Source organism: Cucurbita pepo, chromosome 10 (assembly GCF_057944985.1).
Source record: "Cucurbita pepo subsp. pepo isolate OVF chromosome 10, ASM5794498v1, whole genome shotgun sequence".
Lineage (NCBI taxonomy): Eukaryota > Viridiplantae > Streptophyta > Magnoliopsida > Cucurbitales > Cucurbitaceae > Cucurbita > Cucurbita pepo.
Genome location: NC_141807.1, coordinates 19,629,669 through 19,652,213, shown reverse-complemented (window position 1 = coordinate 19,652,213; position 22,545 = coordinate 19,629,669). Strand labels below are relative to the sequence as shown.

The window sequence follows — 22,545 nt, the reverse complement described above, 5'->3', positions numbered from 1 at the left end:
ACTACAGTTGCATAATATTTACCATAAAAAATTTTAAGATGATGAAATGTAGGTGGTCTTTTGTAGAGTGTTTCAAAGGGTGTCATGTTAGACAAAAATGGTGATGGTGTTCTATTTATAAGATAAACTAAAGTTAAAATGCACTCTCCCAAACATTAAGTGGAACCTGTGACTGAAAGAGAAGAGACCTAGCTACATTTAGGATATGACGACGCTTACGTTCTATTGTTGTGGAATATAGACACAAGTGCACTGAAATTCAATGCCACAAGAAGTAAAAAATGGTTGCAAAGATAGGAACTTAGTCCCATTGTTTGATCGTACTATGTTGATAGTAATGTGAAATTGTGTTTGAACGAATTTAACAAATTTCATTAATAAATGACGTACTCCTGATTTATGTTGCATAAGAAAAGTCCAAGTACACAAGTAAAATCATCAACAATGGTCAGAAAAAATACAAACCAGAATGGGAAGGAATTTTATGAGATCCCCAATATCACAATGTAACAGACCAAAGACAAAATGCATTGTTATTGAGTTTCTTGAAAATGACAACCTAGTTTGTTTTGCTAACGGGAAAATACTATAGCTATGAGAAAAAGTAGCATTATTAGGATTTAGTTGATCAACTATAAATTTAAAACGATAAAATGAAGGATGACTCAGGCATAAATGCCACAAATCATATGACTGAGATACTTGATGAGTTTAAAATTTTATTGCAGATGAAGAAATATGATAGAGACCTCCGAATTGTTTACCCGAGCCAATCATCTTTCCCGTAGCCAAGTTCTACATAACAAAAGAATCAGGATAAAAGGTGACACAACATTTCAAGTCATTGGTAAGTTTTGCTAATGGACATCAGGTTTAAATTGAATGAAGACACACATAAAAATTGTTTAATTTAAGGTCAGAATTGAAGGAAACATTACTAGTATGTGACACATGTATTGTTTCTCCTTTAGGGAAATTTGTTGTAGAAATGTTTGCAACCTTTGGTTCAGTCATAACATAAGCTTTGGATATTATATGATTCGTACCTCCACTATCGAGAATTCATGAATTAAAAGTAGGAGAGTTAATGGATAATGCATATTGTTGAGGTAGCAAATTGATCATTATGAACATGAGGTAGTTAGTGTTGAGGTAGCAAATTTCGGTTAGTTAGTTTCTGGTTATTAGTTGAGTTTGTTAGTTAGTTTTCTTGTTATTAGTTTTCATGTATTTTTTCTATAAAAGGCATTGGAGTCTATCAATAATAATTGATCATCTTTGGTACATTTGCCTCTCTCAAATTTACCGCTAACATTAACACATATATTGAAAACAAACCTGCAACATTGATGTAATTGTCAGAATTACTAGAAGGACGATGATTGAGTGCAGATAAATCTTGTGCTATCGGTTGTAATTGCTCAGAAGAAAAATTTGGAATGAAATTAGATGACCGGTCTTCTGTATTCAGCTGAGAAGCTTCAACCATATTAGCCAATGATCATATCCACCATTGTTGCATTGATTGACTTAAATTATTTTTCTGTCGACATCGATCTTCTATATGTCCCCTTTTATCACAAAATTTACAGTGAAACTTAAGGATTTGACACTCAACAATTGTATGATCAGTTCTATTGTAGTGTTCACCTGATTTGTCTTTGGTAAATTCTAAATATGTTGTCTTCCTCTACACTGATGCAATTGAGAAATTCTCAAAAGGTTCAGAAGTTACCTGATTTTTCATATCTTCTTGGGAATAGGCTTGCCTCACATTAGGTAATAGAGTCATCGTCAATATGTTAGATCTCCCTGTTTATAATCATTGAGTGCTGTGAGTACATCAACTTGTTTTGGTCGAAAAAATATACTACCAACCAACTTCTAAATAACTTCTTAAAATATAGAATATCTACCAACCCACTCCTAAAAATAAGATAAAGGGAAAAAATCCTAACCCATTACACCTCTATAAAATATATTTCACATTAATTATAGTTATACAACAAAATGTATTCCACAAATATCTTTTTATCTTAAATCAAATTTCATAATATGTTGTTGTGTTTGCCAAGCGGATGAGATGGCGGGAGCAATGAGACCAACTCGAGGATTTGTTGCTCAATTTTTCCTTTGTCTGCATGGTACAACGTTTGAAGGAAGATTGGGTAGCTACATGTATCTCTTCCTTTGTCTGCATGGTAGAGCAGAATTTGTGAGCAAATATCTAGTGTGCCAATAGGTGAAAGCCCATAAACAAAGATGATAGGGTTGTTGCAATCCTTAGTGGGCCAGAATGAGAGTGGAAAACATCGTTATGGACTTCATCATAGGTCTACCTAGAACATTGAAAAGATATACAGTAACCTGGGTACCGTTGACAGATTGACAAAGTAAGTACACTTCCTACATGGTAAGGCAATGTATGTTGTGGATAATTGAGCTCAACCTATGTGAAAGAAATTGTAAGGTTGCATGTGGTTCTAGTGTCGATAGTGTCGAATTGGAATCCACGCTTTATGTCAGCATTTTGGCGCGGACACTAGAAAGCGTTAGGTACTCATCTCAATTTTAGTATTACTTTCCATCCCCAACAAACAGTCGGATTAAGCGATTGAACCAAATTTTAGAAGATATGTTGCACGCATGTGTATTGGACTTTGCCGGTAGCTAGGACTCTAAGTTGCATCTCATGGAATTCGTATACAACAATAGTTTTCAAGCAACTATTGAAATGACACTGTTTGAAGCTTTATATGGAAAGCGGTGTAGGTCCCCGTTGTGCTGGGATGAGGTGTGTGAACAAGAACTAATAGGACCTGAGTTAGTTAAAATTACTAATGAGGTATAAAGCGGTGTAGGTCCCCGTTGTGCTGGGATGAGGTGTGTGAACAAGAACTAATAGGACCTGAGTTAGTTAAAATTACCAATGAGGCCGTACAAAAGATAAGGGCAAGAATGTGTACCTTCAAAGAAAATAGAAGAGTTATGCCGATGTAAGGCGTAGAAGTTTGGAAGTGGGGGACATGGTGTTCATTGAGGGTGGCCCCAATGAATGGTGTTTTAAGATTCAAGTGTAACGGCAAGCTAAGTCCTCGGTTTATCAGATCCATCGAAATCCTAGACCGAATTGGACCAATGGCCCTACCACCCTCCCTCTCAAGTGTACACGATGTGTTCCATGTGTCAATACTCAGAAAGTATATAACAGACCCTACTCACGTGATAGACTATGAGCTTCTTCAGATTGACGAGAACTTGAATTATGAGAAAAAACCTGTAAGGATCTTGGCTCGTGAGGTGAAAGCTTTACGAATGAGGGACATTGTCTTTGTCAAGGTACTGTGGCAAAACCACCAAACAGAAGAAGAAGAAGCCATGTGGGAACAAGAAGATGAGTTAGGAGAGAAATATCCTAGGTTATACAGGGGTTTAACCTTTCGATGAAGAAAGTTGTTTTTATGGGTATATAATGTAGTGAAACAAAAAATAAAAATAAGAAGTGGCACTCGCCGGAAACCGAAGATTTCTAGCAAGCGTTGTGAACCTTGCACTGCAACCGCTCCCCCTACGCCTTCATAACTCCCCCCACGCCACTCCATCACAGCAAACCTGCAAGAGAGAAAGAAAAGGAAAAAGAAACAAAAGAGAGTGAGAAAAGAAAGGGAAACATAATGAAGAAAGGAGTTTGAAATGCTTAAAGAAATCTTATTTTGTGGTCTCAACAAGACGATAACACGAAGGAGACTCATAATGTGAGATCCCATATTGGTTGGGGAGGAGAAAGAAGCATTTTTTATAAGGATGTGAAAACCTCTCCCTAGCATACACATTTTTATAATATTGAGGGGAAACCCGGAAGGAAAAGCCCAAAGAGGACAATATCTGCTAGTGGTGGGCTTAGGCAGTTAAAAAGGGTATCAAGACAAACACTGGATAATGTATCAACAAGAATGATGAGCTCCGAAGGGGGTGGATTGGGGGTCTTACATCGATTGGAGAAGGGAACGAGTGCCAACGAGAACGCTGGACCCCGAAGGGGGGGTGGATTGTGTGATCCCACATCGATTGGGGATGAGAATGAAGCATTATTTATAAGGGTGTGGAAACCTCTCCCTAGCTGATACAGTTTAGAAACCTTGAAGGGCAGCCCGAAAGGGGAAGCTCCTTGGGCTGTTACACATAGAAATAAGAAGTTTTATAATTCACAACCTCTACGTTAATGTTATGACTTATATAATTTATGAAAGCTTATGCATGCATGTTACCTAGGGTAATATGTGAGGAATGAATGTGCCACATGATTTGTTAAAGATGAAAAGTATAGGGTCACATGCGTCGGGATACTTCCTCTTCTATGATGAGTACGGACACGTACACGATGAGGATGAGATGATCATCATACTTGGCATGGTATACCACAGCCGTTGTGCCTTCGAGCAGGCCCAAGGAGTGTGCAAGTCCACTTAGTGGGTCATGCTCGCACGTGTGGGTCATTTGTAGAGAAGTACTGCACATCTAATTTGTCCAAACTAGAGGCCACCTAAGAAACTATGATTTTAAATGGTAGGTTTCTATTCATGCTGCATGTGTTTACATTTCATGTCTCCAATGAATGTTTCTACGTAAATAAGTTATGCCATGTATGTGGTAGTGACTCTAGGGTAAAGAATGTTTATACATAAATAAGTTATGCATGTATGTGGTAGTGACTCTAGGGTAAATCTAGGGTAAGATGGATCAAATTAGATCTTATTTTTGGTTGTCATAGAAATAGAAAGATGTAATAATAATGAACAAATAGAAAGCTATGAACTAAAAGTTGTGGTTGAAGAAATAGATCAAATTAAGATTGAGATGGATAGCTTTTTGAACTTATTTATAAATAATTAATTAAAACTTTGATGATAAAATTAATAAATTTAGTGAAGTTAAGATTTTATTGAAGGTCCTAAAAGTAGAAGATAGAAATGTGTCCCAAGTAAACGTAGGGTTTGAGGAGACTGTTGACACAGATTGCTAGAGAGAGAGAGAGGAATTAGGGTTTGAGAGGAAGAAGTCTAACCTAGTCGTAAGTAGGAGTTTGGAGATGCCTCCAAGAACATAAGAAAATTGGTTTTAGCCAACTTTAGCCTTGAACAACTTTGCCTATATTTGATGAAAAAATTTCAAGAAAAATAAGTTAATGCAGATGAAACTAGAAGGAACCTAATAGGGATGGATTATATATAAAAAGATATAAAAATGGAAAGAGGTCGGAAAACTCATCGGAATCTAGAAATCAAAATTGGGCAAAATAGGGGAGGACGCGTGTCACACAACAAGTGAAGAGGTGCGACTAGCCTAGAAGTAGACACATGGTGAGTAGTGGGTGGAGCGACATGGTTGAATGCAAAGATGACACGTAGTAGTCTATCTCGTGAGCCAACTTGAACCGCGTACCCGACTCGACCCGCTGACCATGAATTGCACTCGTGCCTTACGATCCAAACCAACCCACTTGCAACACGTGACAACAAGGTAAAAATTTGAATAGGTGTGCATGTATGTAAAGGAAAATTATGAAAATGCCCTTGCATGAGAACAGATGATGGGAGCGTTGTGATCTGCGCTCCGGGTGCTAGATGGACGTTATTAGTCTGTTGAGTATGTATGGATTGTCTGTGTTTACTTGATTGATAGGAATATTCTTTTATTAAAAGTTCATGAACGTTTAGATCATGATTTTTGTGTACTAGGTAACCCACAGATTATCTCCCTAGTAAAACATGCATATATCAGAGTAAGTAAGGAGGCAATATCAGACTAAGGAGGCAAAATCAGAGTGGTTATGCAACGTCATTGGTCAAAAAGTTACTAGTACGCTGAGAACCCTAGGATCGTGAATGGAGAACAAAGATCTAGGCGCATCCCGAGATTTGGCTTAGTTATGAGGAGCTAACTCAGAGCGACCTGGAAATGTTTCTTGTCACCTAATCCGCCTAGACGCCCTAGAATCTAATATATCTCCACGACACCCAAGATATACTACGTGAGTAGACGATTTAAGAAGCTACCACTATGTGTATAAAAACCTGCCTTGAGAAGGAACGAGATACTACATAAGTGGATGACATGATAAATTGCTACCGTTTTTACAATAACCTGCCTTGAGAGTGGACGAGAGATAAGTAGATAGCATGAGAAATCACTATTGTGTGTATGATAACCCTCCCTTAAAAGGAATGAAGGATTACCCAAGTAGGCGATTGAGGATATACTATTGTGTGGACGAGCGACAACATAAGCAGTATAGTGAGAAGCTACTCTTATGTGCGGAGGAAATGTGCTCTGAGAGGAGATGAGGGACTACACAAATAGAATAACTTATGATAGACACTAGGGTGGTGCGAGGTAACATTCATGGGTTCCTCACCTAGGCTGAATTTCTTAGGACTCTATGACAAGCTCATAGAAACATATTAGATTAAGAATGCAATGAGAGTCTACATGTAGGTTGCTTATTGAGTATTTTATACTCACCCCTATTCCCTTTACTTTTTTAAGTACCGGTCAAGGTAGGGAGGTGCTTGAGAGATGCACTATCACTGAGAGATGTCGACCCGAGGGGTCTATTTTGTATTTTGTGTTGGGTCGTTGCTTGCATTGGTATTTCCCACACCCGTTCCCCTTTGTAAATAATCAGAACAATACCTGTTTTGTATCCCTGTTATTTTAGATTTCGGCAATGGCATTTTTTATATTTTAAATTGCACCCAATTTTACTCTGTTTTTATTTGTTTGTTTTTATTTAAACTTTATTCTTTTATTTACATTATCTCCTCGTCCGATTTCTCAAAGCCTAAAAAATCGAGTTGTGACATTAAATTTCACTATATATATATTGATATGGAAATCAACCCAAGGGAAAGTATGGAACGGATTACCTTGATGATCAAGATCAAGAGTAAAAAAACTCGTTTCTAAATTCGTGATTCGAATCACTCCACAAGAGTTTTGATCAATACCACTTGAATGACTCTACATGCAAGTTCTAAACACAAGAATTTGCAAAGAAAGTTTAGCTCTCAACAAAGCTAAAATAGAAATTCTATTATTAATTCCAAAATCTGATGTCTAATCAAAGAAAGAAGGCTTTATATAGCCTTTACAACCTTAACCTATGTGATACATAACTCCAAAATTAAATGGGCTAGTAAATGAGAAATACCCATAACCTCCATATTAAAATGACTAGTTAATGGTGGAATATAGTAACCTACGTGGGTTACAATATAACCTTAACTCCTATATTTAAAACTAGCTCAAATATGAAAACAAATAGTTAAACTATAATTAAATAATGCAAATAATAAAATGTGCTTATTAGTCATCCTTAGACTATTTGATAAATTCAACGGAGTTCATTAAATGTAACTTAAAGTGCATTTAATTCATCTGTGTCTTGAAGCTCAACTTTGCATAACATATAAGGGAGGTCTCCAACGTCTTCTAGAATTTCATTTGATGAGCTCATCATAGCTTGAATATAACTGTATAAGGTTTGTTGTAGCTTCTTGGCTCTTGTCCTTGTAATTGGACCTTGAGGTATGGAAATTCCTTGGTCGTGGTTCATATCATATATCTTATAATTTGTTTTATATGATTTGAAGCAAAGAGGGGAAGATTGATAGATTAGGTAAAAAGAGAGATATAGATAGTAAGGTTTATTTCATTAATTGATAAAAGAGCATAAGTATGCATAATTCATTTCATATAGGGTAGGTAGGAGAGGGAATTAGTTGGGTTGGCAAAGCTTGTAAAATCTGCATTCCCAAACACCAATGAGCGGAACATAAACTTCACATTCATAATATTGAGCTATCCCATACGCCATTGATTATGACCTCTACTTCCATCTTAAAGTAATAGAGCTTCCCGTTCAACAATACTTAGACTCTAGCATCTATCAAACCCTTCAACTTCAACTCGAGCCCTAACGCCTAGGCAATAAAATTCAATGCAAATTGTGCAATTCCAAAAATAATTTGGTCGGCCAAATTCCCAATCGGTTCGAAAATTCCAAGCTTACTACCGCCTACTTGTTCGATCGAATCCACCACACCTCCTATATGAGTCCAAAAGTCATCTTTAGCTTTGATGGATAGTGTAACTCTAATATATTAAGAAACCTTTGTAATTCTTCTGCTTTGCTTTGTTTTGCCTTAAAGGTCAATTGTTTACCACTTTCACCTTTATATATATGCTGCTCCTCCTTCTTCACCTTTATGTATTGTCGCCAACGTTACCTTACCTTCCTCTACCACAGTATTTGTGGCTAGGAAGTATTGTTCAAGGTCGAAGATAAAGTTCTCTAGAGCCTTGGCATCTCGAACCCCACAGAAGGGTTTGGGCTCTGGAACCTTTACCTTGTTAAATTGTGCTACAACCCTAGTTGGGGTTTGTTCCCCCACCGCTCTCATAGTGAGCTTTAGTTCGGTGTTTAGATCCGCCACTTCGGCCCTAACCATTCTAAGGGATTCTCTAAAGTCTTCAGACAATTTTGAGATCATCTGGATGATCGCTAGTTGAGCATTATCTAAGCCCTCGGCGCGTTCCGCCGTTCGAGCAACAGAGCCTGTCGAACAATCCCCACGTTCAAAGATACTAGCTCTTGTGGCCTTGTCTTCTAGGGTATCGACCCTAGTAATTAACTCAAGGATAGGCATTGTTTCAAGGTGGCGTGCCATCTCGTTGAACCTGTCGGCTTTAGAAATTTGGTGTTATATGGGAATGTAAGCAAAAGGCAACAACAACGGCTTACTGCATATAACTATCGGGTAGGGAGAAGTTGACAACTAGTCATATCCCCCTATAGTACATTTTGGGGAATTTTTGCCCAAGCGGGTGTAGACGTGATTCTGGTGAATGGTCATACACCCCCGTATTGACCCGATATGAAATGGTAAAGGCCTATCTAAGATGAAAGCATGAAAAAGGGGCTTGGAATAGGCATGCAACCATTGGCAACACGCCTCGGACAAGCATGACCGTGACACTGAGCACCCTAGGATCATCAACGACAATCAGAGATCTAGGTGCATCCCGAAATTTGGCTTAGCTACGAGGAGAAAATCACGAGCGATCTAGAAATGTTTGTTGTGACCAAATCCACCTAGACGCCCTATAACCTAATATATCTCCACGACACCCAAGATATACTACGTGAGTAGACGATATAATGAGCTACCATTATGTATATAATAACCTGCCTTGAGAAGGGACGAAGGACTACATTAATGGATGACATGAGAAATTGCTACTATTTTTACAATACCCCGCATTGAGAGTGGATGAAGGACTACATAAGTAGATAGCATAAGGAATCACTATTGTGTGTTTGATAACCCGCCTTTAGAGGGGACGAGTGACTAAACAAGTAGATGATTGAGGATATAATATTGTATGTAGAATAAACCCACCTGAGAGTGGACGAGGCACAACATAAGCAATATTGTGAGAAGCTACTCCAGTGTGTGGAGGAAACCTACTCTGAGAGAAGATAAGGGACTACACAAATTGAATAACTTGTGATAGACACTAGTGTGGTGTGAGGTAACATTCACGGTTTCCTGAACTAGGCTGAACTTCTTAGGACTCTATGGCAAGCTCGTGGAAACATATTAGGTTAAGAATGCGATGAGAGCCTACATGTAGGCTGCTTACTGAGTATTTTATAATCACCCATTTCCCCTTTTCTTTTCTTTTTTTCTTTATTCTTTTATTTCCATTATCTTCTTTTCGTTGTTGTCCGATTTCTCGAAACCTCAAAAATGGCACTATATATCTTATAATTTATTTTATATGATTTGAAAGCAATGAGCGGAAGATTGATAGATTAGGTGAAAAGAGAGATTTAGATAATAAGGTTTATTTCATTGATTGATGAAAGAGCATAGGTATGCATAATTCATTTCATATAGAGTTGGTAGGAGAGGGAATTAGTTGGGTTGGCAAAGCTTGTAAGATCTGCATTCCCAAACGCCAATGAGCGGAACAAAAACTTCACATTCATAATATTGAGCTACCCATACGCCATTGATGACGGCCTCCACTTCCATCTTAAAGTAATAGAGCTTCCCGTTCAACGACACTTGGACTCTAGCATCTATCAAACCCTTCAACCTCAGCTCGAGCCCTAACGCCTGGGCAATAAAATTCAGTGCAAATTGTGCGATTCCAAGAATAATTTGGTCGGCCAAATTCCCAATCGGTTCGAAAATTCCAAGCTTACTACCACCTACTTGTCCGATCGAATCCACCACACCTCCTATGACTCCAAACGTCATCTTGAGCTTTGATGGACAGGGTAACTCTAATATATTAAGAAACCCTCGTAATTCTTCTGCTTTGCTTTGTTTTGCCTTAGGTCAATTGTTTACCACTTTCACCTTTATATATACATATGCTACTCCTCCTTCTTCACCTTCAACTTATGAATCCACGTACATTACATTTGCGAATCTAATTCCAATATAAAAAAAATAAAAATAAAAGTTTCATACTTGTCTACGTATCTAGCTAAATAGATAATTTTGAATATAATTCAATTCATTTCATCATATCATCAAGTTTCTAATATATATCTCTAATTCACCAATATCCATTTTTTTTATATTGCAACTAAGACATTCAACTTTGTTTTATATTAAATTTTGCTTTGTTAAGAATTTTGTATAATAATAGAATCACCGTCTAAATTATATCATCTAGATTGTATTTACTTAATTTTCTCTGAAAATTAAAAATAGAACTTAAATTTTTAAAACCTCTTCAATCAAATTGTTTTCTCAATACTTTTAGAATTAAATAATGTAAAGAAAGAGATGATTTTCTTTTTAAATCTGTCGAACAAAATATAAATTGGCATAAACCTTCCCCTCATTTAACATAAATTGATAGAGATAAATTTTACTTTATATTTTATATGAAGAAAAGAGACCAAAAGAATTATACCCTTACAAAACTTTTAATTAAGTATTTTTTTAAAAAATATAAATTTCATCTTTATATTCTAAACCATCCATAAACTTAACTTTAAAACTTTAACAAATTCCTTTATATCCAAAACCTTAAATTTTATTATTGTATTGCAGGACATAGAATGTAGACCTAGCGAAGTGATTTAATAAATAATATATATATATTGTAAATTCTTGATCTAGAACCATAACGAAATTAAAATAAATAAATAAATAAATAACTATAATCGGTAAATCAATTAGTTCTTACTTTTTGTTGTGGTAGATACAAAAACTTTAAAATTGAGATTAGAGTTGAAAAGAAAAATTAAAGTTATATATAAAAATACGTGAAAGAAATGAAAGAAACGATAGAAGAAATGGAAGAATGTCTAGAAGTAAATTTCATAATTTTTGTAAATTTTAGTTTATCATCGACGTGAGGAACAAATTGGAATTTGGAATTCAATTCCACGTGCTTACATGAAGTTGCTTATAGCAAACAAGTAGGTGAGAAGGTTTCGTCTATCAAGTATCTATTGTGATAAGCCTTAATCAACATTAGAATTATGAAAATGGCAGATCCAGAAATTTAGATAAATCAATTTAGCATAGATTGTATTTAGTGGGAGAACGATACATAACGAGATATCATATGCTCCGTCTCATTGATTTACATCATGAAATTTGTACGTGCCTCACGAGGGTTTTTGGATTGTCATTACAAAAGATGTTTGTATGGGTCAATATCATTTAGAATTTCATGAAAATTATTTTCAAAATAGCAAGGGGGAGAATGAAATATGTCGATATTTTCATAACACAAATGATAACGATCATTAGTGTATGTTTTTATCTTCTAAAGTTTATTGAAAAGATTGTAGAGCAAGAAAATGGAAGTAGAAGGGATCTTATTGAGTATGTAAAGGGACTCATTAGACCGAATTGGACCCATGGGCCATGTCTGATTACGCAGCCCTCAACCAACGCACACGACCACAATCCAGCTCAACCCAATAGAAGATGCTTGTGACCCAACATACGCTCACGGCCCAGTGAGCCACACGGTGCAATGGATACTTGCCCGCCCGAGAACGTAACCCGACCCAACTCGAAGACCCGCGCATTCTCTAGCCTCCTTATATATGCGTGATGGGTGTAACTCACTCGGCTTGACTCTGACTGGAAAAAAAAAACTTATTAGACTATGGTCTTAGATGATAATATGACGTTATATGAGTATGTGAAGACGCTATGTGATGATGTGATGACGTTATGTGATATTGTGATGACGTTATATGAATATGTGAGGATGTACATGATATGATGACATGATGATGATGATGCATGAAAATATGATGATGTAAGATGAATGATGATGAGATGATTTAATATGATGATATTTTATATTAAGATGATGTGTGTATTAAATGCGTTTAAGCATTATGACGATGCGTTTTCTAAGACACAATCCTATTTGGTGTTAACAATGATGAATGTATGAAGACCAATGTCTCCATGTTACTAGGGTAATGTGTCATAAGAATAATTTAAAGATGAATACTATAGGGACCTCATGCATTTTTGTATACATATATATCCGGTTACTTCTCCATTAATGATGATGAATACAGACGCGCACACGATTATGATGATGATGAGCATGCCTCGCATGACACTCAGGGGTCTGCTTACCTCCGAACGTCGTTACAGACAGCTAGCTCGACTATGATGGGTCCAGGACGGTGCGAACCGCCTGGGGATCCACGCTCGCACACGAGAGTCGTGTGTAGGGAAGTACTACACATACGATTTGTCAAGTTTGGAGGCTACCCCTATGATGGTTTTAACAATAGGTCCCTGGATCATGAGTTGAATGTGTTTGCATTCTCTGACTCCAATAATGAGGTCACTTACATAGTATTTCTAAAATACTCAAGCCGTGTGCTACTTCAATTCCAAGTAAAGGCAAGACACCCTATACAGCTTATTTCGTCATTGCAATTCAAGACCATGACACAAGCATAGGGTAGTTCTACTTATTTTCTTAGACTTTGGTTAGAGTAGTGTGTTTGTAATTTTAACACTTATTTATTTCATTTAGTATTTTGTTGTGTTGTTTCAAAGATGTTTTAGACCACATAAGTCCGTGACTGTTTTAAGATGAAGTTTATGTTTTATTATATAGTTTAAATTCTTATTTTCGCATAAAATAGTTACGTTATGATGACGGTAACGGCTCTAGGTAAATAGAAATTTATGGTCGTTACAAGTCTAAAGTCGAATCGAGTCGAAAGTAGGAGTTTCGAGAAGCCTCCAAGAACGGTAAGAAAATATGTTTTAGCCAACTTTGATCGTGAACAAATTTGCACATATTTGATGAAAAATTCCAAGAAAAATACATTAATGTAGATGGAATAGAACTCTACAACTTTCATGAAAGAACCAAATAGAGATGGATTCTATATAAAAAGATATAAAAATGGGAAGAGGTCGAAAAACTCATCAGAATCTTGAAATCCAAATTTCGTAGGCAAAACAAGGGAGGACGCGTGTCGCACAACGAGTGGAGAGGCGCGGTTGGCCAAGAAGTAGACACAAGGCGCACGTGATTGGAAGATGGGAGTGTTGTGATATGCGCTCTGAGTGCTAGATGGACGTTGTTAATCTATTGAGCATGTATGTAGGGATTGTCTGTGTTTACTTGATCTTTAGGAATATTCTTTTATTAAACTTTCATGAATGCTTAGATCATGATTTTTGTGTACTAGGTAACCGACAGATTATCTCTCTAGTAAAACATACATATATCAAAGCAAGTAAGGCGGCAGAACCAGAGTAGTTATGCAATGTCTTAGGTCACGTTACTAGTACGCTGAGTGTCACAATCGCACTTTGATGGCAGCGGACTTGCGATTGTGCGGCACTCACTTCCCAGCAGCGAGTTAAGCCTACTTTTTCTTGAGTCACCTACGGCCAAGCGACGTATACTCGAGCCTCTGGCCCCGTTTCAAGAAGAAAGTTTTTTAAAACGAGGGCCGAGAGATTTCGAAAGAGTGTTTTGAAAGCAAGATTTGAAAATTTGAAATTGGTGTTATATGGGAATGTAAGCAAAAAGGCAACAACAACGGCTTACTGCATATAACTATCGGGTAGGAAGAAGTTGACAACTAGTCATATCCCCTTATAGAACATTTTGGGGCATTTTTGCCCAGGCGGGTGTAGACGTGATTCTGGTGAATGGTCATACACCCCCGTATTGACCCGATATGAAATGGTAAAGATCTATCTAAGATGAAAGCATGAAAAAGGGGTTTGAAATGGGCATGCAACCATATACAACACGCCTTGGACAAGATAACCGTGACATCCTCCCCCATTCAATTGGTTGACGTCTCTGTCAACTGACTCGAACAAGCAAGACTGAGACATCTGTCATGTGGCCATAAGCAACATCCTTTAGACAAGCATGACCGTGACATCCTCCCTGTCAACCGACTTAGACAAGCAAGACTGGGACATCTGTCATGCGGCCATAGGCAATATGCTTTGGACAAGCATGACCGTGACATCTTCCCCCACTCAATTGGTTGACGTCTCTGTCAACCGACTCTTTACAACTCTATGTTGTAGGCTGAGGTTGAATTTTAGGTCTCTTCAATGTGGTTCCAGCTGATTTCAGTGTTGTGGAGTCTTGTCAAAACTGTATGGAGCTGTTGAAAATTGCTTCTTGGTTCATTGGCTCTTGGCGTCTCCTCCGCAAAGTTCACCCTACATCTTGCTTCCGGATTCTTCTTCTATGTGTGAGGTCTTGTCACCTATCTAGGCTTGACGTCTTTTACTTCGGAAGAGTAGCGTTAAATGTTACTGACGTGGACAACGGGGCTAGTCTGCATCCATGGGAGGAAATGGATCCTGTACGACGTCTTTCCGATCTTGTGAATAACTTTGACTGGTCCATAGTATTTTCTCACCAGTCTTCGACTCTTGTTGCTTTGATCTCAGAGTTGATCTGACCTCAACTTAATTAGAACTCTCTCTGTCACAATATCTCACGCTCAAAGGTGTGAATAAATATGAAATTATTATTACTCAAAGATCAAAGAGGATAATACAGAGACAACTAAAATAATGAACTGCTTTTCTATGATTGTGTTTTACCAAGCGTAAGGCTTCTATTTAAACCGAAATAAATCCTATAAATAACTCCTACAAAGACTCAACTAAAATACACGATTGAGGTTGACTCCTAATCAAATTGAATAGCTTAACAACTTGATTAATTCCATCTAACAATAAGTTGCACTAATTTTGACAGCCTCCCTTAGTGCAAGCTTATTTCTCAATAACTTCGAGAGCTTTATGAAAAAATTCAACTTGGTGCAACCGTATGTCTGCCCATGGACTTCCATTATCTCACTCGATCCTTGACTAGGAACATATATGGCCCTCAACAATTTGATATACCTGATTGCATCAAATTTTCTGATATAAGTGCCACAATCATTCACAAGTCGACATACAATAGCATCGTATGCCACCCGCTTTCTCTTTTCAGGGGGACCTGTGCAAATGGGAGCAAGAATGGCGAAAAACAACCCCAAGTCCACGTAAAGTCCACCCAAATTATACAAAGCATCTACAATCACAGTGAGGATCAGCATAATCTGGTTTCATAAGTATGCCCTCTTCTAAAGCCTTAACGGTAGCCCTATATTCCCCTACTCCAAATAAAGCACTCCCCAGCAATTTCAAAGCTCTAAAATGGGTAGGACAAAGAATCTCCGCCGCCTCCAATACCAACAGAAGCTCTTCCTTTGCCTCTTTGTATCTTCCAAGAACATACAAGCAGTTCCTAGCTCTAAAATGAGGCCTCACGTTAGTAGGTTGCAGCTCACAAGCCCTCTTGAAGCTAACAAGAGCCTCCTTGAAGAGTGGGTGCTCAAATAAAACCCTACCAATTGTCATATGCCCATCAGAAGCCTCCTCTCTCGACCGCGTTCGATCTGCGCGGGTTCTCAAAATCCCTAATTCCTTGAGAAACGAAGCATAGTCATGGCCGGACTCTTCCTAGAAAACCGTCTTCTCACAAAGCTCCGAAGACATCCCCAATTCTCTCGACCAGCCTGCATCAGAATAGGCATCAAAATTGTCCGCCTCTTTCCTATGAATTTCCTCACATATTAAGATGTTCAAAGTATCAGATTTCTCACGAGATAAATTCGAATACTTACTGACTCTCGAAACCCTTCCTTGATTTTGATTGTATAACCTATCACCAACAAATGCTAACGTGCCAGGAACTCCTTCAACATTGCCAAATATGTCATTCACTACCGGAACTAGACCTCCAAAAAGCATAATAAAGAACAACAGACCTAGAAAATTAATACTGGAAACCTTCTTAGTTCGTCCCACAGCCCTCTTACTCTCATTCTTTTTACTCCTAGCAAGAGAAGGAGGCTGACACATACCAATGCCACTCAGCTGCTGTCTCAGGCCTGCGTTCACAATCATCACAAAAGATATCTTACTATTCAATTCAGCAATAGTTGAATGCATACTTCTCAATTTATCCTCCAACTCCTCTTCATAATGCTTTTTCCCCTACCTGGAAAGTTGCGCACTCTCTCCATTCCTCATCAACCTCGTCTTCCTCTTCTCTTCATCTTCATTTAGAGCACAGGAACTCAATTGGGGATTGATACTTTCTAATCTCAAATCCGGGTTTCCTTCATCCAGGTCTTTCTTCCTCTTCGTCATGCAAATTTTTTCTATTTCCTCTAATTTAATCTTCTGATCGACAATGACATCGTAATACCCCGCATTAAAAGATGGGCAATCCATTCCGTTAGAGACACTATAACCGAAATTTCCAGAACCCGAGTCGTGAGACGACGCTGGCTCTCACCTGAGAATTCATGATCACTACCACCGCTACCATGCTCTAGGGAAGAACAATTTACAATCCTCGGACTCTTTAAGTCCCATCCACCAGAATGGGTTGAAAAACACTAACTACCTGGGTTCTTAATTCAGAAGATTGATAGTTTAGAAACTCACCTTCATTAGGGGATTGCTTGCATGAAACCGCAGAGCTTCCAGATCCTAGAGAGCATGCAAAACTGCAAGCACGAATAGCAGCACCCCAGAAGCTTCTCGGTCAGCCTGTACGTCAACCGAATTGGTAGTTTGATCCAAATCTTCGGAGATGAGGAAATCGTCAGCCTTAGAGGAAATGAAAGGACCGTCAAGATCGCCAAAGGTTAGCTCGAAATCATCATTTTCGTTAGAAAGGAAAGGACCATCAAGATCGCCAAAGGTTAGCTCGAAATCATCATTTTCGTCGAATCCCAAATCCAAGGCCATGAAATAAACAGAAGGGTCACCAGGGGCGGCATAATTTGCATCATCTGTAGAAACATCATCTTGATGTACAACGTTTGTTGGCTGGTCAAGAACCTCAGTGGTTAAGCAGTATTCCCAAATTGGATCGGAAGAATTTTTACTTTCATGTACAGTATTTGCTTCGGATTCTTGCATTTTGACTCGGCAATTTGGCTTAATATGGCCTAGCTTTCCGCAACGATGACACACCACTTTCACCTGACAATCTCGTTTAAATTGGTCAAGTTTTCCACACCTGTAACAAGCTTTAAATGGCTTCTTTGATGACTCCTCACTTCTAAGTTTATTCCCATTACTGGATGAAGGTTTTGAATGATAATTTTGTCTCCTTTGATCTTTGACATACAACGCATCTTCTAACTTTGGAGAAAACTCATTGCTGCTAGTCATTTGCTTAACTAAGGCTTCCTGATTTGAAAAAAGATTCTCTAGTTCAATTACTGTAGGCTGATTTGCCCACCCTTGTATTGAGGAAACAAAGGGCATTAATTCTTTTCGTAATCCACGAATAAGATAACATCGTAATCGAGCATCACTCATTGGCTCCTCAGCATCTAATTCTAAAATTTCAGAATATAGATTTTTCACTTTCAAGAAATAGTCTTCAATAGAAAAATTACCTTGAGTTACCACAACCAGTTCATTCTCTAGAAATTGCAATCGAGCTGTATTTTTCTTAGTGAACAACTTTTGAAGGGTTTCCCACACTCTCTTTGGTGACTTTAAATCACAAACATGATCAATATATTCCTTGCTAATAAGAGTTCACAATGTAAATAAGGCTTTTCCACATTTTATCTTCCATTTTTGGCGTAGTTCAGCATTCTGTGGAGTGTCGGCTGAACCCATAGAAGCACTTCCACCATTCATCTCGTTGAGTAATAATATCAACCGTATCAACTTAGCTCTGATACCAACTGTCACAATATCTCACGCTCAAAGGTGTGAATAAACAAGGAGACGGTCGAGAAGGCCCATGTGACTCAATCTGAGGAGGACGAGCCGACTCTTTTCATGGTGACTGCATCAGTCCTACCTGACGTCCCTAATTCTGATTTCAAATCTACGAAGGTAATCAACGACGACATAACTGCTCCAGTGAGTGTGGAACTCGAGGAAGAGCTTCCCAAATACACGGAGGAAATCGACGACGGCATAACTGCTCCGGTGAGCGTCGAACTCGAGGAAGAGCTCCAACTGTGCATAACAAAGGCACCGGCTGGGGAGCCAATTCAACTGAAGGAGGAGCGAGTGTTCGCTCAAATCGGTGAAAGAGGCAAGCAGCAAGAGCACCGGCGATGGGTTCTCGACACAGGGGCAACAAACCATATGATCGGGGCCAAGTCTACGTTCTTCGAGCTTGACTCGGGGATTCGCGGGACGGCAAAATTTGGCGACGGCTCTGTCGTCGAAATCGAAGGGCGCGGCACCATCCTGTTCGTCGGCAAGGGAGGCAAGCACAACAAGCTGACCGGCGTCTACTTCATCCCGAGGCTCAAGGCTAATATTGTGAGCCTGGGTCAGCTCGATAAGGCCGGCTGCCACATTTCCATCAAGCGCGGGCTACTTAGGATCCGCGATGATCGACGACAGTTGCTCACTCAAGTTCGGTGCACGGCAAACCGCCTTTACATCCTAGAGTTGGAGATAGAGCAACCGGTCAACCTCTCGGCCAGGTACCAGAGGATAGAAGACCTATTAGGAAGAGGTAAACCACCTGGACTGGCGGCGCGCCAGCTCGAAGAAGAGGTGGCTGAACAAGATGTGGAGTCTGTAGGACATGCTGCCAGGGACACCGAGCCATAGGGCTCAAATCGGAGTTCAAACAAAATAAGGTAGATATACCACAGGTTTTAGGAGGAGCTTGTTAGATAAAACTTGAGGTTTTCCTTATTTAGATTTACACGTTTTCATTAGTTGATTGAATACCTTCGTTTGACCATTTGACAAACACGTCGAATGGATTACCAAATTTTTAGATGGCAATTTTGCAGGAAGTGAATCAGATTTAGTTGGCACTCTCTAGCCATTTTTAGGATAAGTTAGATATTTAAATAGGTAAATCTGTTCAGAAGATTTCATCACCTCATTTTAAGCAAAAGTCTTCAGCAATTCTCTCTCTATTATTTCTCGCATTTTTATTTTCTTCCAACAACTTCCCGTCAATCGATTTCCTCTCACCAGATTTCACTGGCCGATTATCGAAAAACAATAGTATTTGAGGGCCTGATGGACCCAACTATTAGTAAGTCATTTAGCTAGCCGTAGAAATCAGCTAGATCGGGTTCAGATGTATGACATTCATTCGTGGCAGGTGATTCAACCCCTGATATGACATCAAGCTTGCTATTTATCCTCCTAGATGGAGATAAATACTTTTGTCAGGCTTCATTGTCTCATGTCGCGAGGTTTTTGAGTTGACCGCGAGACTTTTGTTGAGGTTGACTCGCTCGAGCTTCCCTCTTTTGATACGGTAATGGCAATAAGTGTAAGTTCATCACGGTTTAGATCCTGCCTCAACTGTAGTGTTGACATCTTTTTCACCCTTCCTGACTGGCATGTGTTTGTCTGGATAATCGTCGGGTGTGACCCTGTTATTACTAAACTTTTGGCTAGGGGCATGGGGATGACTTTGTGTTTAGGAAGTCCATCCCTAACACGATGTCGAAGTCATCCATCTTGACTATAACAAAGTCGGTTCATCCCGTCCAAGTCCCCAGTTTGATGGCAGTTCTCTTCGCAACTCCTAAGATGGGTAAGGCTGCTGAATTGACGGCCTTCATCTTCCCTCCATCTCAATACCAAAGGATATTCAAACGTTTTGCTTCGTTCTCCATCATGAAGTTATGGGTGGCTCTAGAGTCGACGATAGTGTTTCTGGCTGCTTTATGATTTACCCAAATCACGACATACATAAGACCGCGTTCCACTGGCTCTTCGATCTCTTCCACTCTCTTCTGAAGAGCGGACAAGTACTTTAGTGCCCCATACGGGGATATCCAACAATCCTATCTAATTGTGTTTCTGTTTCTACTGTTTCGTACTCAACTTTTGAATTAGCTCGAAGTTTTTCTTGGAAGGCACGTAATGCTGCCTTCTGTGGGCATTCATATACTTGATGAGCCCCCCTTACATATGAAGCAAGAAGGGGGGTCGTGGCTTTGACTAACTAGTCTGTTTGTATGGTCTCCGCCAAGGAGCCCTACCTCTCTGTGGGGAGGATTCGTATTCCTCCTCCTCGTCTTCGGAGCTATCACTTCCCCCACTTCTAAGGGAGTTTAGTCGATAATTCTCATTTTCACCACTTGTGGATGCTCGATTCGCCCCATCTCTAAGGTTTCATTGCTATCAAGATCAAACAATCGTTCGGCAACAACATAGGCTGTGGATGTTGACTTCTGACAATCGCGAGGAAATCGTCGACGGAATAAAAATGGCCGAAGGAAATTTGTTGAAAGAAAAAAAATAAACGGAAGACTACCAGAGGGAGAAAGTATGCGCTGAAGACCCGATGAATTTCATTTGTCATTAGTTGGGATATTTAAATAATAAATTACATTTAAAAATGGAAAGATGTGGAAAACTTAATTCAGGCGCTTTTGCTCGAGGCGTACTTCCCACTCACTCTAATTTTGTGGGTTTAAAGTTACCTAAAAAATAGTTAACTAAAAGTTACAGATCACCCTCACTCAAAGGTAGGGATTTATCTAACAGTAGAAAGGGATTGAACTCTTTGTTCGTAGTGTTTGGTTTTCACCCACCGCTTCAGCCCCATAATAAAATTGAAGATCTTGTTTGTCTCGGACATATCACGAATATCTAACATAAGCCCAGAAAACTGCCTAACATAGTTGTGGATACTGCCCGTATGCCTCAGCTCTCTTAATTTTCTTCTGACTATTATCTCGACATTACCCGAGAGAAACTGAGAGCAGAGTTCTTGTTTCAAGTTATCCCAAGTGTCCACAGTACATCGACCATCTTGAATGTCCATGTACTTGGACCTCCACCATAACTTTGTGTCGTCGGCTAGGTACATTGTCGCCAACGTTACCTTCCCTTCCTCTGCCACGATATTTGTGGCTAGGAAGTATTGTTCAAGGTCGAAGATAAAGTGCTCTAGAGCCTTGGCATCTCAAACCCCAAATAAGGTTTTGGGCTCTGGAACCTTTACCTTGTTAAATCGTGCTACACCCCCAATTGGGGTTTGTTTCCCCACCGCTCTCATAGTGAGCTTTAGTTTGGTGTTTAGATCCACCACTTCTGTTAGGATCGCACAACAACGCACACGCTCGATCTAGATGAACACAAAGAACAAGATAGAGAAAAGTGCAAGGAGAACTCTGGCTAAAAGGATTTTTCTATTGATGACTTCACGTATGTACAGTAAGAGAGAATTACAGAGAATAGAAAGTACATTTTCAAAGCTCTACCGGATGGGATATATATATAGTTCAGTTTACTATATATAGCTTTACCAGATTTAACCATCTACTATATATAGCTATTTACCATATATAGCTTTACCGAATATAGCTTTACCAAATATAGCTTTACCGGATATAACCGTTGACCAAGCTATAAATAAGCAGCCGTCTCCATAACCTAATCATTCTCCCACTTGGAGACTGATCTAGTCAACCAAGAATTTCATTCTCAAACGACCATGAGCATCTTCATGGTCTTCATGGCACCATATCAATTGAAGCTTTGCACAACCTCAATATTCCAACATCAACACTTTTTGTCAACATGTTTGCTGGATTCTTTGCACCCTCTATCTTCTCCAAACACATCACCATCTTTCACTAACCTGCAAGTGAAATGGTATCGTCTTCTGTGTTTTCTCTTTCAATGATAGACCGGGTTCCTTCGCCAACTGTATGACACTCTGACTATCTCTGTAAAGAATATCTTCGTGCTACTTCTTGCCCATTCTTCCAGATAGTCAGTCATCCATATCGTCTTCTTTCCAGCTTCAACTATTGTCACGTACTCAGCCTCAGTACAATGCATTTTTGAAGCCTAGACGTCTCATCATCCATGGCTTGCTCCTACTTGGTTGTATCCTCCAATTGTAAGGCCTCATCAAAGGGTTGTGGTTCCCTTTCATCAGCAACAGATAGTGTAATGAAGA

General features: G+C 39.0%; 1 protein-coding gene and 1 pseudogene across 1 annotated transcript; one reads left to right on the top strand and one right to left on the bottom strand.

The window, feature by feature from the left end:
* Nucleotides 1-3,138: 3,138 nt before the first annotated feature.
* On the top strand, nt 3,139-3,447 carry LOC147790950 (uncharacterized). The gene has a single exon (XM_087127882.1). It carries the CDS (start codon nt 3,139-3,141, stop codon nt 3,445-3,447), a length of 309 nt encoding a protein of 102 aa, XP_086984008.1.
* A 12,623-nt stretch (nt 3,448-16,070) lies between these two features.
* On the bottom strand, nt 16,071-17,798 carry LOC147790949 (uncharacterized; annotated as a pseudogene).
* Nucleotides 17,799-22,545: the final 4,747 nt, after the last annotated feature.